At 36.8% G+C, this 13,163-nt stretch overlaps 2 protein-coding genes and 1 non-coding gene across 4 annotated transcripts; all 3 read left to right on the top strand.

The window, feature by feature from the left end:
• Positions 1 to 1,588: 1,588 nt before the first annotated feature.
• On the top strand, positions 1,589 to 1,695 carry LOC116209729. Its single transcript, XR_004157321.1, has one exon. It is a non-coding gene; the product is annotated as a small nucleolar RNA R71 (small nucleolar RNA).
• Positions 1,696 to 3,997: 2,302 nt separating this feature from the next.
• Positions 3,998 to 4,786, top strand: LOC116209032 (TMV resistance protein N-like). Its single transcript, XM_031542599.1, has one exon. It carries the CDS (start codon positions 4,232 to 4,234, stop codon positions 4,784 to 4,786), a length of 555 nt encoding a protein of 184 aa, XP_031398459.1. The 5' UTR covers positions 3,998 to 4,231.
• A 2,027-nt stretch (positions 4,787 to 6,813) lies between these two features.
• LOC116206751 (TMV resistance protein N-like) lies at positions 6,814 to 11,621 on the top strand. 2 transcript variants are annotated; one of them, XM_031539558.1, is made up of 5 exons: positions 6,814 to 7,414; positions 7,678 to 8,782; positions 9,222 to 9,497; positions 9,585 to 9,935; positions 10,697 to 11,621. In XM_031539558.1, exons 1-5 carry the CDS (start codon positions 6,915 to 6,917, stop codon positions 11,297 to 11,299), a joined length of 2,835 nt encoding a protein of 944 aa, XP_031395418.1. In that variant the 5' UTR covers positions 6,814 to 6,914; the 3' UTR covers positions 11,300 to 11,621. The 2 variants fall into 2 exon arrangements, with proteins under 2 accessions (XP_031395418.1, XP_031395417.1); XM_031539557.1 differs by having other exon boundaries at positions 6,816 to 7,414; positions 9,585 to 10,499; positions 10,697 to 11,620.
• The last annotated feature ends 1,542 nt before the right edge of the window (positions 11,622 to 13,163 follow it).

The raw sequence follows: 13,163 nt of genomic DNA, 5'->3' as shown, positions 1-13,163 counted from the left end.
CTCCACAGACTCAGAGATAAGCTCATCAATAATATCAATAGTATAACATGATTTGCCATCATCAAATTTCTTTATGGCATCATAAACATTAAAATTTATTTGTTCATCCATAACTCTTAAAGTGAGCTTACCTCGATTGACATTTATTAATGCTTTACCTGTCGCAAGGAACGGTCTGTCAAGGATCATGGGCACCTCTCTGTCCTCCTTCATCTCCAGGACTATGAAGTCAACTGGAAATATGAATTTTTCTACCTTCACCAGGACATTCTCAACAATGCCCTTTGGATATTTGATACTCTAGTTAGTAAGTTGTAAGGTAACATGAGTTTCCTTGCATTCTCCAAGTCCAAGTTTCCTTAAAGTAGATAGAGGCATTAAATTTAAACTTGCACCTGAATCGATAATAACTTTTTCAAAATGAAAATTCCGTATAGTGCAAAGGATAGTGAAACTCCCCTAATCTCTTTGTTTGCGTGGTAAGTTAGATGTCCTTCTGAAGAATCATAGAACACTCCCCTGTAAGCATCACAGGCTCACTCCCATCAATCTTCCTCTTTTCAGTGAGCAGATCCTTCATAAATCTGGCATATGAAGGCATTTGCTGGAGTGCTTCTGCAAATGGAATGTTGATTTGTAGCTTTTTAAAGACATCCAAGAATTTAGCAAATTGAGCGTCCAGCTGCTGTTGCTTCAATCTTCCTAGAAATGGGATAGGTGGAACGGTTTCACCTCTGGTGACTTCTGCTTTGGTTCCTCCACCTTTTGCTTACCTTTGTCTTTTTCTGGACTCTCTTCCTAGGTTTGAGCTTTTCTGTTGACTGTGTCCAATTCCTTGCCATTCCTCAGCATTATAACATTGACACCCTTTGGGTTCTCCTCAATGTTGCTGGGTAAAGACCTTGATGGTCTATTACTGAACTGTTGAGAAATCTGACTAATCTGACCCTCTAGGTTTCGAATAGTGGCTTGTTGATTCTGTAGCATGGTGTTCGTCTTTTGCATATAGCTCAACATGAGCTCTTCCATTCTAGACTGATTCTGCTGAGGTGGAACATTCTGAGCAGGGCCTTGCTTCTTGAATCCAAGTGGCTGTTTAAGTGCATTATTCTCATTCCTCCATGAGAAATTAGGATGATTACGCCATCCTGGATTGTAAATGTTCGAATAAGGTCCTTGATTACCCCGTTAGAAGTTGTTGACAAAGTTCACTTGCTCTCCATTAAGTGAAGCTGAGGGATTTCCAAACATGCATTCAAGAGTCGAATGTGGTCCTGAACACAACTCACAAAAAGCAACCTCGATTAGTATTAAAAGAATGTGTTGAGGTGAGTTTACTTACCTGGGTAGTGAGAGCTGAAATATGGGCTGTCAAATTAGCAATAGTGTCCATGTCATTGACTGATGCCACTCTTGATTTGCTTCTCTCATTCTGCCAATTATGTGTACCGAGGCCATCTCTTCTATTAAAACACTTGCTTCATCATAATTCTTACCCATTAGTGCGCCTCCAGCTACAACATCTACTAGAGACCTCAATGTCTCATCCAGGCTAAGATAGAAGACCTCAATTAGGAGATTATCTGGCAATCCGTGATGTGGGCACTTTCTGATTGCCTCCTTGAATCTCTCACATACCTCATAAAGTGATTCACCACTGAACTTGGTGAAATTAGTGATTTCGTTCCTCAATCTTGCAGTCCTAGTTGGTGGGAAAAATCTCCTGAGAAACTTAGATGAGAGGTCGGCTCAGGTGGTGATGGACTCTTATGGCAGTGAATTGAACTAGGCTCTCGCTTTATCAATAAGCGAGAAAGGAAAAAGCCATAATCTAATAACATCATCAGTGACATTATTCATCTTTATCGTGTTATAGTATTGGAGGAATCCTGCAATATGCTCATCAGGACTCTCGTTGGGATATCCTCCAAACTGATTTGATTGAACCATCTGGATGAGTGTCGGCTTCAGTTCAAAGTTATTAGTCAGAATAGTGGGCCTTTTGATCGCAGAACCCATAATAGTAGGTACTGCATAGTCTCGAAGTGCTCTGGTAGCACTCTGTACCTGTCGGTTGATGTCATCGTCTGCCATCTCAACTGCCTGCAATTCTTTCCTGCTTCTGTTCTCTCTTCTCAACTGGCGCAAGGTGCGCTCTGTCTCAGGATCTAATGGTAGAAGTTCAACACTTCTACTCCTGCGCATATAATACCTGCAAAGAGAACAAGAAACAGACACACAGTAAAATGCACCTAAATTAACAATAGAACTAAAGATGGCCTAATATTAAGTTAATTCCCCGGCAACGGCGCCAAAAACTTGATCAGCTGAGAATATATATAAAGATAAGTGCGAATTCTACCAACAAGTGCACTGGGTCAGATCAAGTAATATAGTGATGAATAAAGTGTCGATCCCACGAGGATTAATTAAGTACTAAACCTATATTAGATTCTATTATTATCTAGGCAATCAAATTGAGAGAATTAACTAATTAACAACTAATCAACCTAAATCGTCACAAAGAGCAAAAAGAGAATTATATGAAAATATATCAATTGAAAGTGAGAAAAACAGAATTCACTCTAGTTTTACTAATCAGATTACCATCATGTTATATAGATTAATAGCTATCTGGTCATTCAAGTGAGTTTATCAAGCCTTTAAAATTAAAATCTTAAACCCCTAATTAATTAATTTGCTCCCGCATATCTAATTAATAGTGGACTCTAAATTACAATCATACACCTTTCCTATGCTATGATTGCCTAATGCCCTAAATTAATTATCCATAATGTCTTAGCGAATAACTAACTAGAAACATTGCATTAATCCTTGGATAATCTCTAATTAAACTAATTAACGCAACTTCTGCATTTAACTAATTAGTCTAATTAAGAAATCCTAACAAACCCTATAGCAACTCCCGTATCATTAGTGTTTCTAACAATTATAACCAATTAAGAATTATAATTGAAATTATAGGAATTGCAATCATGAATCATCCACACATCTATTAATCCTATAACATGGCTGCAATCATCATATTAGCTACCTAGGGTTTCATCATATTTCCACAAGAGAAGTTTAGAATATCATGGAATTGAAAACACAATTATAATTCAAATGAGTCATTGCAATGAAATTCATATTCAGCAGTAAACTCAAAATATTGAATTCTAAAACAAAAACCCAACAATTCCTTTAAGGAATAGTCTCTTCCATAATTCTTCGCTTCAAATTAATTGATTCAAGTGACGACTCCAGACAAGACTCTCTCCAAAAACTCTCTAGGTTAAAAGAATGGTGAAAGATGGCTCCCCCTAGTTTCCTAATATTGTTATAAGGAGTATTTATATCCAAAATAAAAAAGATTTCCGAAAGATATAGGTTGGCTCCAAATTGCGTAAAACTCCTCAATATTGCTCGTAATTCCATCTAAGTCCTCAAAGACCTACAATATCAAATTACACATAATTAAGCCCCAACTTCTTATAATTTCTATAAAATTAATAATAATTTAATATGAATTGCACAATAAAATATGAGTATAATATGCCCTTATCAAAACTCTACTTTAGTCATGTGTCATATTGTGGAAGGATTCGAATTGTGCAATAAAATATTCAACAACTCATTTCTCTTTTCTTTCTTCATAATTAAAAAATAAAGAAAAAATCTTTTCCAAATGATTAGGCAGTAGGGTACATATGTTTATATGTTAAATAAAAAAAATTATTGATTAGGTAATAGAGTCTTTAAGAAAAATATGTTTTCTTATTTACATATTAGATATATATTTGTATCACCATCTCTATGAAAGTTTTTTTAAGTAGAATTATCTTTTTTGCGATAATCATATTTTAAATTTTTAGTTTGATGTATTAATGTGTTTATATCATCATTGATTCATAGGAACTTTAACTATATCATTGAATTTGTACATGTATTTTACAATTATAATTATAAGTCAATGTACTATTGGACAATATAACATTAACCAAAATAGATGAAAAAAAATATATTCTTTAAAAACTTTAGACCCGTGCATGGCACGGTGAATTATCTACTATTTCTGCATTGCTGGGAAGCAACTGAGAATTTGTCGGCAATGGCTTTTTGACTTTGACGTCGACTTGGCGCAGTAGGAAAAAGATTCTTGGTTCAATATCAAGAAGAGATGATAATTGTACAGCTAGGCCTCAAGAATCTCTGAGCTTTTCCTTTCACCATGTCCACTGAATTCGCAGATTTTGCCCAGCAGAGATGGAGATACGATGTGTTCCTCAGCTTCAGAGGTGAGGACACTCGCAGGAACTTTACCAGCCACCTCTATTACCCCCTGGAAGAATACGGTTTCAACGTATTCATGGATGATACCGAACTTCCCAGAGGAAAGGACATATCATCCCAACTCACAGAGGCCATCAGGAACTCTAGGATGTCCGTGATTGTCTTCTCAGGAAGCTATGCCAGTTCAAGATGGTGTCTCCAGGAACTAGGGGAGATATTGGAATGCATGAACTCCATTGGGCAGATAGTTCTTCCTGTATTTTATGACATCGATCCTTCCAACGTGAGAAGACAGTCCGGGAGTTTTGAGAAAGCATTTATGGAGCTTGAATCGAAGGCTGCAGGCGCTTGGCGGGCATTCCTTCGGTCCTTCCCGCTATTCCGCGAAACTTCTACCTCGTACGACCCTTCTGAGGAAACCCCACTACTAAACGGAGTCTTCAATGTCACGACACAAAAACAACTCACTCCACAACCCCTATTATGGGCCTAGCTGTCAGCCCAAGAATGCCAACCATTTCCCACCTCCTTCTCCCAGTGGACCTGGACCATCCAGATATCGGCTCGAAGAGAAAGAAAGAAGAAGCCCTTGAACCATGGAAGCCCCCGTTGAACCATGGAAGCCCCCGTAAAAATCTCAAGCTCAACCCACCTCCCCTGGCCCAAGTTTGACCCTCGCATCTTTTTGTCCCACATAAGCCTCCCTCTTCTACAATCGCTCCAGCGCCCCACGCCGCGCCGCCGCCCCCCCCCCCCCCCCCCCCCCGCCCAAACAAATCTCAATTTCACCTGCCTTCCAATCATTACTGAAAACTAACCAAGAAGCTTCTCTCAATTTTCTTCTCCGTCGGACTTTCTCCTGTCCACACCTACGATTGTCAACATCTCCGGCGGAGGATGATTTTTCACTCTCTTTTTTTTTTTTCCTCTTTCTTCTTCCTCAGAAGAGAAAAAAGGCTTAGAGAGAGAAAGAGAGTCATTTTCCAGTCGAAATGAAACTTGTGATTTCCTCAATCCCCTCTCGCCCCGCTTCAATAAAATTTTCCGACGATAATCAGATCATTTAATTTTTTTAGCTAGCTAGTAAGTACAGTGCCATGTATTACCAAAAGCAAATTTCATCAGGGAGGTCCTTAACAGTAATCCTGAAAATGTGAATCGTGCAATTTATAAATTTCGATTAGATGTTCGACCATCCAAAAGAACAAATATAATGTAGTTCCAATAAGCACTTCTGAATTGACTCGTTCGATCTAAGAGAGTGCCTCCTGAGAAATCCAATAAAAGAATTATAACAAGACTGGTAATTAACCAAAGACTATAAGAATTATAGCCACATAAACCGTGGCAAGTGACAATATGAGAATATTCAAATCAAGGACTAGTAACTATTAAAAATAGATATCTATACATCAATATAAATATCAGAATGTGCCACTTAGGACGAAAAATACTTTTGGTTGCAAAACTATTTGAGTCACCATCAATAGAGATGTAATACTTGGTGCGAGGTCATATTGCCATCTCAATGTTAGAAGTAAAAAAGACTTGAACAGATGAAAAGTTTTATTAAACCAAAAACAATTCTTAAATAATATATATATATATATATATATATATATTTAAGCTTACAATATATTGAATTTTATTATTTAGATAATATAGAGTCGTGCAGTAATACATAAAATTTGTTATTATTTTTTTGTTACTTTTTTTGTTGTATGAATCAAATAAAATATATTCATTGAGAGATTTTTCGAATAAGAGAAACAATATATTTTGATAGTAGGTTAAGTACTTAGATTGCGCAAAGTATCAAGATAACATATTGCATGCATAAAATACTGTATATGAACAACAAAAATTCACTTTTATAGAGGTTCTAACGAAAGAATTTATAATAGTAATTTTGTGAGTTATTGAACAATTCTAGCCCGCTCATACATGGACCCAATCGACTAGTTAAGCTAAAGAAGAGTTCCACAAAGGAGGGTTTATGAGGGGAACTCTACTTTCGTCATGTGTCATATTGTGGAAGGATTGGAATTGTACAATAAAATATTCTACAACTCATTTCTCTGTTCTTTCTTCATAATTAAAAAAAAAATTTCCAAATGGTTAGGTAGTAGGGTACATATGTTTATATATTAAATAAAAAAATAAATATTGATTAGGTAATAGAGTCTTTAAGAAAAATATGTTTTCTTATTTAGATATTAGATTATATTTGTATCACCATCTCCTTGAAAGTTTTTTTTATTAGAAATATCTTTTTTGCGATAATCATATTTTAAATTTTTAGTTTGATGTATTAATGTGTTTATATCATCACTGATTCATAGGAACTTTAGATATATCATTGAATTTGTACATGTATTTTACGATTATAATTATAAGTCAATGTACTTTTGGACAATATAACATTAATAAAAATAGACGAAATAAAAAAAATTATTGTTTAAAACTTTACTCCCCGTGCATCGCACTGTGAATTGGTCGGCAATGGCTTATTGACTTTGACATTGACTTGGCGCAGTAGGAAAAGATTCTTGATTCAATATCAAGCAGAGATGATAATTGTACAGCTAGGCCTCAAGAATCTCTGAGCTTTTCCTTTCACCATGTCCACTGAATTCGCAGATTTTGCCCAGCAGAGATGGAGATACGATGTGTTCCTCAGCTTCAGAGGTGAGGACACTCGCAGGAACTTTACCAGCCACCTCTATTACTCCCTGAAAGAAAACGGTGTCAACGTATTCATGGATGACACCAAACTTCCCAGAGGAGAGGACGTATCATCCCAACTCACAGAGGCCATCAGGAGCTCTAGGATGTCCGTGATCGTCTTCTCAGGAAGCTATGCCAGTTCAAGATGGTGTCTCCAGGAACTAGTGGAGATATTGGAATGCATGAACTCCATTGGGCAGATAGTTCTTCCTGTATTTTATGACATCGATCCTTCCAACGTGAGAAGACAGTCCGGGAGTTTTGAGAAAGCATTTATGGAGCATGAATCGAAGGCTGCGTCAGACGAGGAAAAGGAGGTTGTTGCTCGATGGAGGGCTGCTTTGACTGAAGCCGGAAAATTATCAGGCTGGGATATGACAAATTTGGCAAATGGGTAACTTACTCTAGTCCTATACAGATGATGGGTTGATTGTTCTTTCTGTTCCTTTGTCTTGCCAAAATATTCACCATCAACCTTTTTCTTTTTTTATTTTGCAATTGCGATCCATACTTTAGTCCCAAAAAAAGGAGTACATAAGGTTTATGTCATATTTTTTTCTCTATTTATTTATTTATTTTATCAAGTTTAAGGTAGTGGTTAGTAATCTTTTGAAACTCAGATGATAAAGGGTATTCCGGTTTTGGAATGATATTCAGGAAGGAGGCAAAAATTGTCAGAGATATTGCTTGCCGAATTTGGAACGAATTGAAGAATACACTTCTAGATGTCGCAATATACCCAGTCGGGCTCGATCCTCGTCTAGATCTTATAAGTGAAAGGCTCCATCTCGGCTCTAGAGGTGTTCTGTTTGTTGGAATCAGCGGGATTGGAGGAATTGGTAAGACCACTCTAGCCAAAGCGGTATATAACCAGCTCTTTCGCAACTTCGAGGCTGCAAGTTTTATTGCCAATGCCAGAGAAATTAGTTGCAAGCAACCTAATGGTCTAGTTCTTTTACAAGAGCAGCTTCTCCGGGACATTACTAAGCAAAGGAAGATAAAGCTTGACAATATATATAGGGGAATTAATGTCATCAAGGAGAGGTTGTGCAGCAGGAGGGTACTTATTGTTCTTGATGATCTGAGCGATACAGAACAACTGAGAGCACTTGCAAGAGAGCGTGAATGGTTTGGTTCTGGCAGTAGAATCATCATAACGACTAGAGACCTCGATTTGCTGAAGGAAATTAAGGTGGATTATGAATATATGCTTGAGAAGCTGAATGATACTGAATCTCTTCAGCTCTTCAGTTGGCATGCCTTTAGAAACCTCCATCCCAAAGAAGAATACGTTAAACTATCTAAGACCATCATTGAGTACTGTCAGGGGTTGCCACTAGTTCTCGAGGTGTTGGGTTCTTTGCTACTTGATCGAAGTGTGGAGGAATGGAGAAGTGCACTTGCCAAACTGAAAAGAGCTCCCCCTGCTCGTGTACAAAGTCAACTCAAATTAAGTTTTGATGCTCTCAGTGATGACAATGAGAAGGATTTATTCCTCGATATTGCTTGCTTCTTTGTCGGTCATGATAAAGATTACGTTATCAAGATTTTGAACGGCTGCAGTTTAAGTGCAGAAATAGGACTAAGTATCCTCATTAACAGGTGTCTTGTGAAAATTAACAGAGGGAATCAATTGGAGATGCATGATTTGATTCGGGACATGGGAAGAGAAATTGTATGCAAAGAATCTCCCAGGAATCCTGGAAATCGTAGCAGGTTATGGTCTCAGAGCGATGTCCTCACCACTCTACAAAACCATCTAGTGAGTGTTTGATAATCTTTTATTCTCTTGGTGTTGATGCCAATTTGACGAAGCACTAATCTATACAAAAGATCATAAGTGGATTAGCACACATAATGAGATATCATGCGCAAGTTGGTGTAATGCCCTGAACCAAGACCTGTTTTTGAAGTAACTCAGATGAATATAGATATAGTGTGGAGCAAAATTTTGTTAACTGATAAATCAAATCGAAGTGCTTCAGGTTCAAGAAATTGAAAGACGCAAAAGTGAAAGCAATTACGAAATGGATCACCCTCTAAAATTATTTGAGCCATAAGAAGTCAGAAAAACTAGAATGACTAATTTATGCTTTTGATGTATATTTTTTTTTTCCTTTTTTCGGTTATATATATAACCTTTTTTCTAACACTATTTTTACTGCGATGAACCCTGAATTAACGTGGGGGAACTATATTAGGGAACCCATCAAGTTGAAGGACTTAAACTGGATTCGCCAGTCTTTAGTGAAGTACAGATAGGTACAGAAGCTTTAGCGAAGATGAGCCGATTGAGACTACTCTGGCTAGACTGCTTACATGTTCATGGGGACTACGGGCTTCTACCTAAAGAGCTGAGATGGTTGCGCTGGCATAGATTTCCTTTGAACTTCATACCAGATGGATTCTATATGGGAAACCTGGTTGGTATTGATATGCAATATAGCAAACTACAAGCAACTTGGAAAGCCACAAAAGTATGTTGACACTCGTCTTTTTCGCATAAAGTTCATTTATTCAAACAGTGAGATACTTGTGTAATCGTTTTCTTCTCCATATTTCAGCTCTTAAGGAACTTGAAGGTCCTTAATCTCAGTCACTCACCCTTCTTGACAAAGACCCCTGACTTCTCAAATCTTCCTAGTCTTGAAGAACTTATTCTCGAGGACTGTTCTGAGCTGAAGTCTGTTGACCAATCAATCGGATATCTCAAGAGACTTGTTGCAGTGAATCTGCGAGACTGCAGAAAGCTCCGATGTCTTCCTGGTAGCATCTGTAGGGTGAAGTCCCTCCAAACCCTAGACATCTCTGGTTGTTCGAGTATAGACAGATTACCAGATGACCTTGGAGATTTGTACTCTTTGTCAGTGCTTTTTGCTGATGAAACGGCTATAACACAACTTCCTCCGAGCATGGTAAGCTTGAAGAAACTGAAATTGTTGTCACTCAGTGGCTGTGATAAGATGTCGACCTCTGGCCCCGTTTCTTCACTCGTTTGGTCATGGATATCAGAAAGAAAAGTGCCCAACCGAAGCAACCAGCTGACCACTACATTATCAGGCTTAATCTCGTTAACCGAGCTAAGTTTAAGGGACTGCAATCTTTCAGATGATGCTATTCCAGAGCAATTTGGGAGCTTGCGATCCCTTAGTTCTTTGGACCTCAGTCGAAACGATTTTTCTCGCTTACCAGCTGCCATCAGTCGTCTTCCTAAGCTCTTGAGCATTAATATGGAAAGTTGCACTAAGCTTGCATTCATTCCAGATATGCCCCTGAGTTTGAGCATTCTAAATGCAAATAATTGCATATCTCTAGAGAGAATATCTCTGTCAACATGTCGTAATACAGAGATGTTGGGTCTCATGAATTGCTCCAAGCTGGTGGAGATTTTTGGCTTAGATAGCTGGAAAGCAGGTGGATCAATAAGATTCGATGGTTGCAAGAATCTGTCAACCGAGTTTAAAGAGTTTCTCGTGAAGGTTCATGCTGTCTTTCCCTCTCTCTACGCCGCCACCCCCCCCCCCCCCCCCCCCCCCCCCCCCCCCCCCCCCCCCCCCCCCCCCCCCTCCCCCCCCCCCCCCCCTCCCTCACGTTGTGTGTGTAAGTTATGGTTTTCCATTATTCGAACATCTGATTCTAATATCTCATTTCTAACCAGTTGGTCTACTTCTTACAGAACTGGGAGGGAGGCCGGTTCGTTATACCAGGGAGCGACATCCCGGAGTGGTTCCAGTATCAAAGTGTCAGTCCTTCGATATCTTTCCAATTGCCTCCTTGCAATGATTGTAAGCTGAAACTGATCACCCTTGGCATTGTGTACACACCCAACACTGGTCCCACACTGGATGTAGAGTGCCCCTCATTTACTCTCACTGATAAGGCCAGCAAACTGAACCTGACTGATTACCTTGAAAGGGTGTTCCCTGAATGTCCACTCCCATCTGAAGATCACACTTTCATGTTTCACTTGACACCCTCTGATATCATGGGAGTCTCGGGTCGCAGGTACACTAAGGTCCAGCTGGATCTTGACTGTGATACTCGTTGGACTATTAAGGCCATCGGAGTCCATTTACAGATTAGTGTCTGTCCAAGATGTCAGTTATCTCACACGGGGAATTCAGTGGCTGGAAGCAGCAGCCTAATAACAACTCAGGAAATGATGCGATGTGGTCATCTGGATGCTACTGCTGCAATCAGTGATGTCAGAGCAGGTCCCGTTGATTGCCCTTTCAAGGAGAGCCCAGAACATAAAAAGATGCGGTACGAGCTCCCTTGAGAAAGGGATATAAAGGCAATGGGGTGAGTGCTGTTCAGTATAGCAGATTCACCCAGACTTAAAGGCAATAGAGTTCGTGCTGCCGATCGTGATCTTGAGAACCTTCCATCCCCAAGTGTGATCCTAGGTCTCCTGGAGATAATCCTATCTTTTATTTTGCAGTACCCAAAACAATCTTTCGGAATTCTTTTTGTATTTTTATTTCTATCTTTTATTGTTCAACCCCCAGTTCTGTTTGTATGGTATGTAGTGTTATGGCCGAGATATTCTTAAGTGACTTTATCTTATAATAAGATGGCGAAGAAGAACAACAAAATAACTACAATTATAAACAACTAGTCCCGTAGGTCGTGCGTTGCACGAGATAGTTTCATCAATGTAAAAAGAAATTATAATTAAAAATTAAAAAGAAAAATTCCTTCGAGAATTAAATGTGAAACAAAAAATAAAATAAACAAATAACTTCAAGTTTAGTAGTAAACGATCTTACTTTCTGAGAGCGGGTAGCAATACCTTTCGAGAGACGAAACTCACATCGCCTATTTTGAAAAAAAAATATGAGAATAAAAGCAAAAAAATTCATTCGAGAATCAAAAGTGAAACAAAAATAATAAAATAAACAATTAACTTCAAATTTTGCGATAAACGATCTTACTTTCAAAAAGTTTATGTATAGGGTAGTTGTACCTTTTGGGAGACAAAACTCACATCACCAATATTGAAAAACAATATGAGGAAAAAAAGTAAAAAGATAGAGAAAAATAAAATAGAAAAAGAACAATAATTTAATTAACTCACTTGCATCTAAGGATAGATATACGTTTCGAGAGCTAACTCCAGTTGTAGACGTGTTTTGAGAGTTGAATAGGCCCACTTTTCAAAAAAGTCGGCCCATGTTTATGTGTACGGTAATTCATGTTTGTAATTATCATACAAAATTTAGATAAAATATAATATGATTTATTTTATGAAAATAAAATATAATTTATATATATGTATAAAATATTGTCTCATCTATTTTTTAAAATGGATTTCTATAATAACATATAATTCATACATACTTTTTCTTACTATGTATATATATATGCATATATAATAAAAGTTGTCCGCGCAACCAAATATTAAAATATTCTTATTATGCATGCATACATACTAATATATACTTGTTTTGATATTATTATTTATGCCTGAAATATTAATTTTTATTTTAGAAATTCAAGATTATTAAATATTTTCATTTATTTCAAATACATTCTATTATGTAGATTCTAAAAAGTGAAGAAATCAAGAAATTGAATTTTATGATGAGATTTCCTTAAAAAATACTTTTTATTAAAAATAATTCCGAAAATAAAAAACTTAGAAAATTCATATTGCCTTCAATTGGAGATTATTGTAGTATAAAAAAGTCATGGTTTTTTCGATTTCCAATCATAACCAAAAATAATTTCAGAAGATTTTATTGCTAATTTTATAAGTGGAAATAATTTTAAATTTTAAAAAGTCAAAAAATCGAGAAATTATTTTTTTATTGAATATAATTCCGAAAATAAAAAATCTTAAATAATTTAAAATTTTAAAAATAAAAGAAAAGATAAATTTGCTTATTAAAAATAATTCTAAAACTAAAAAAAACTAAGAAAATTACGTTTAAAAAATTTATATTACCTTCATTTAGAGATTACCGTGATATTCAAAACATTTGATGGTATTTTCGATCTTTTTAAAATGGAATATTGTAATGGAAAATTGATTTTGCTCGATTTTGTTTCTAATTTTAAAATAAAAAATTATTTTAAATTTTAAACCTCAAAAAATCTAGAAAATTCCATTCAGAAATTTAGCGTTCTAAGGCTAATTGGTC

The sequence above is a fragment of the Punica granatum genome, chromosome 5 (assembly GCF_007655135.1).
Source record: "Punica granatum isolate Tunisia-2019 chromosome 5, ASM765513v2, whole genome shotgun sequence".
In the NCBI taxonomy this organism is placed as follows: Eukaryota; Viridiplantae; Streptophyta; class Magnoliopsida; order Myrtales; family Lythraceae; genus Punica; species Punica granatum.
This window is presented reverse-complemented; position numbering and strand designations above follow the sequence as displayed.

Excerpts from the sequence above, each read along its gene's own strand:
- LOC116209032 (XM_031542599.1), top strand. The coding sequence starts at position 4,232 with ATGTCCACTGAATTCGCAGATTTTGCCCAGCAGAGATGGAGATACGAT.
- LOC116206751 (XM_031539557.1), top strand. The coding sequence starts at position 6,915 with ATGTCCACTGAATTCGCAGATTTTGCCCAGCAGAGATGGAGATACGAT. Across the intron at positions 9,498-9,584 it reads CAACTTGGAAAGCCACAAAA|CTCTTAAGGAACTTGAAGGT; the intron begins GTATGTTGACAC and ends TCCATATTTCAG. Across the intron at positions 10,500-10,696 it reads TTAAAGAGTTTCTCGTGAAG|AACTGGGAGGGAGGCCGGTT; the intron begins GTTCATGCTGTC and ends TACTTCTTACAG.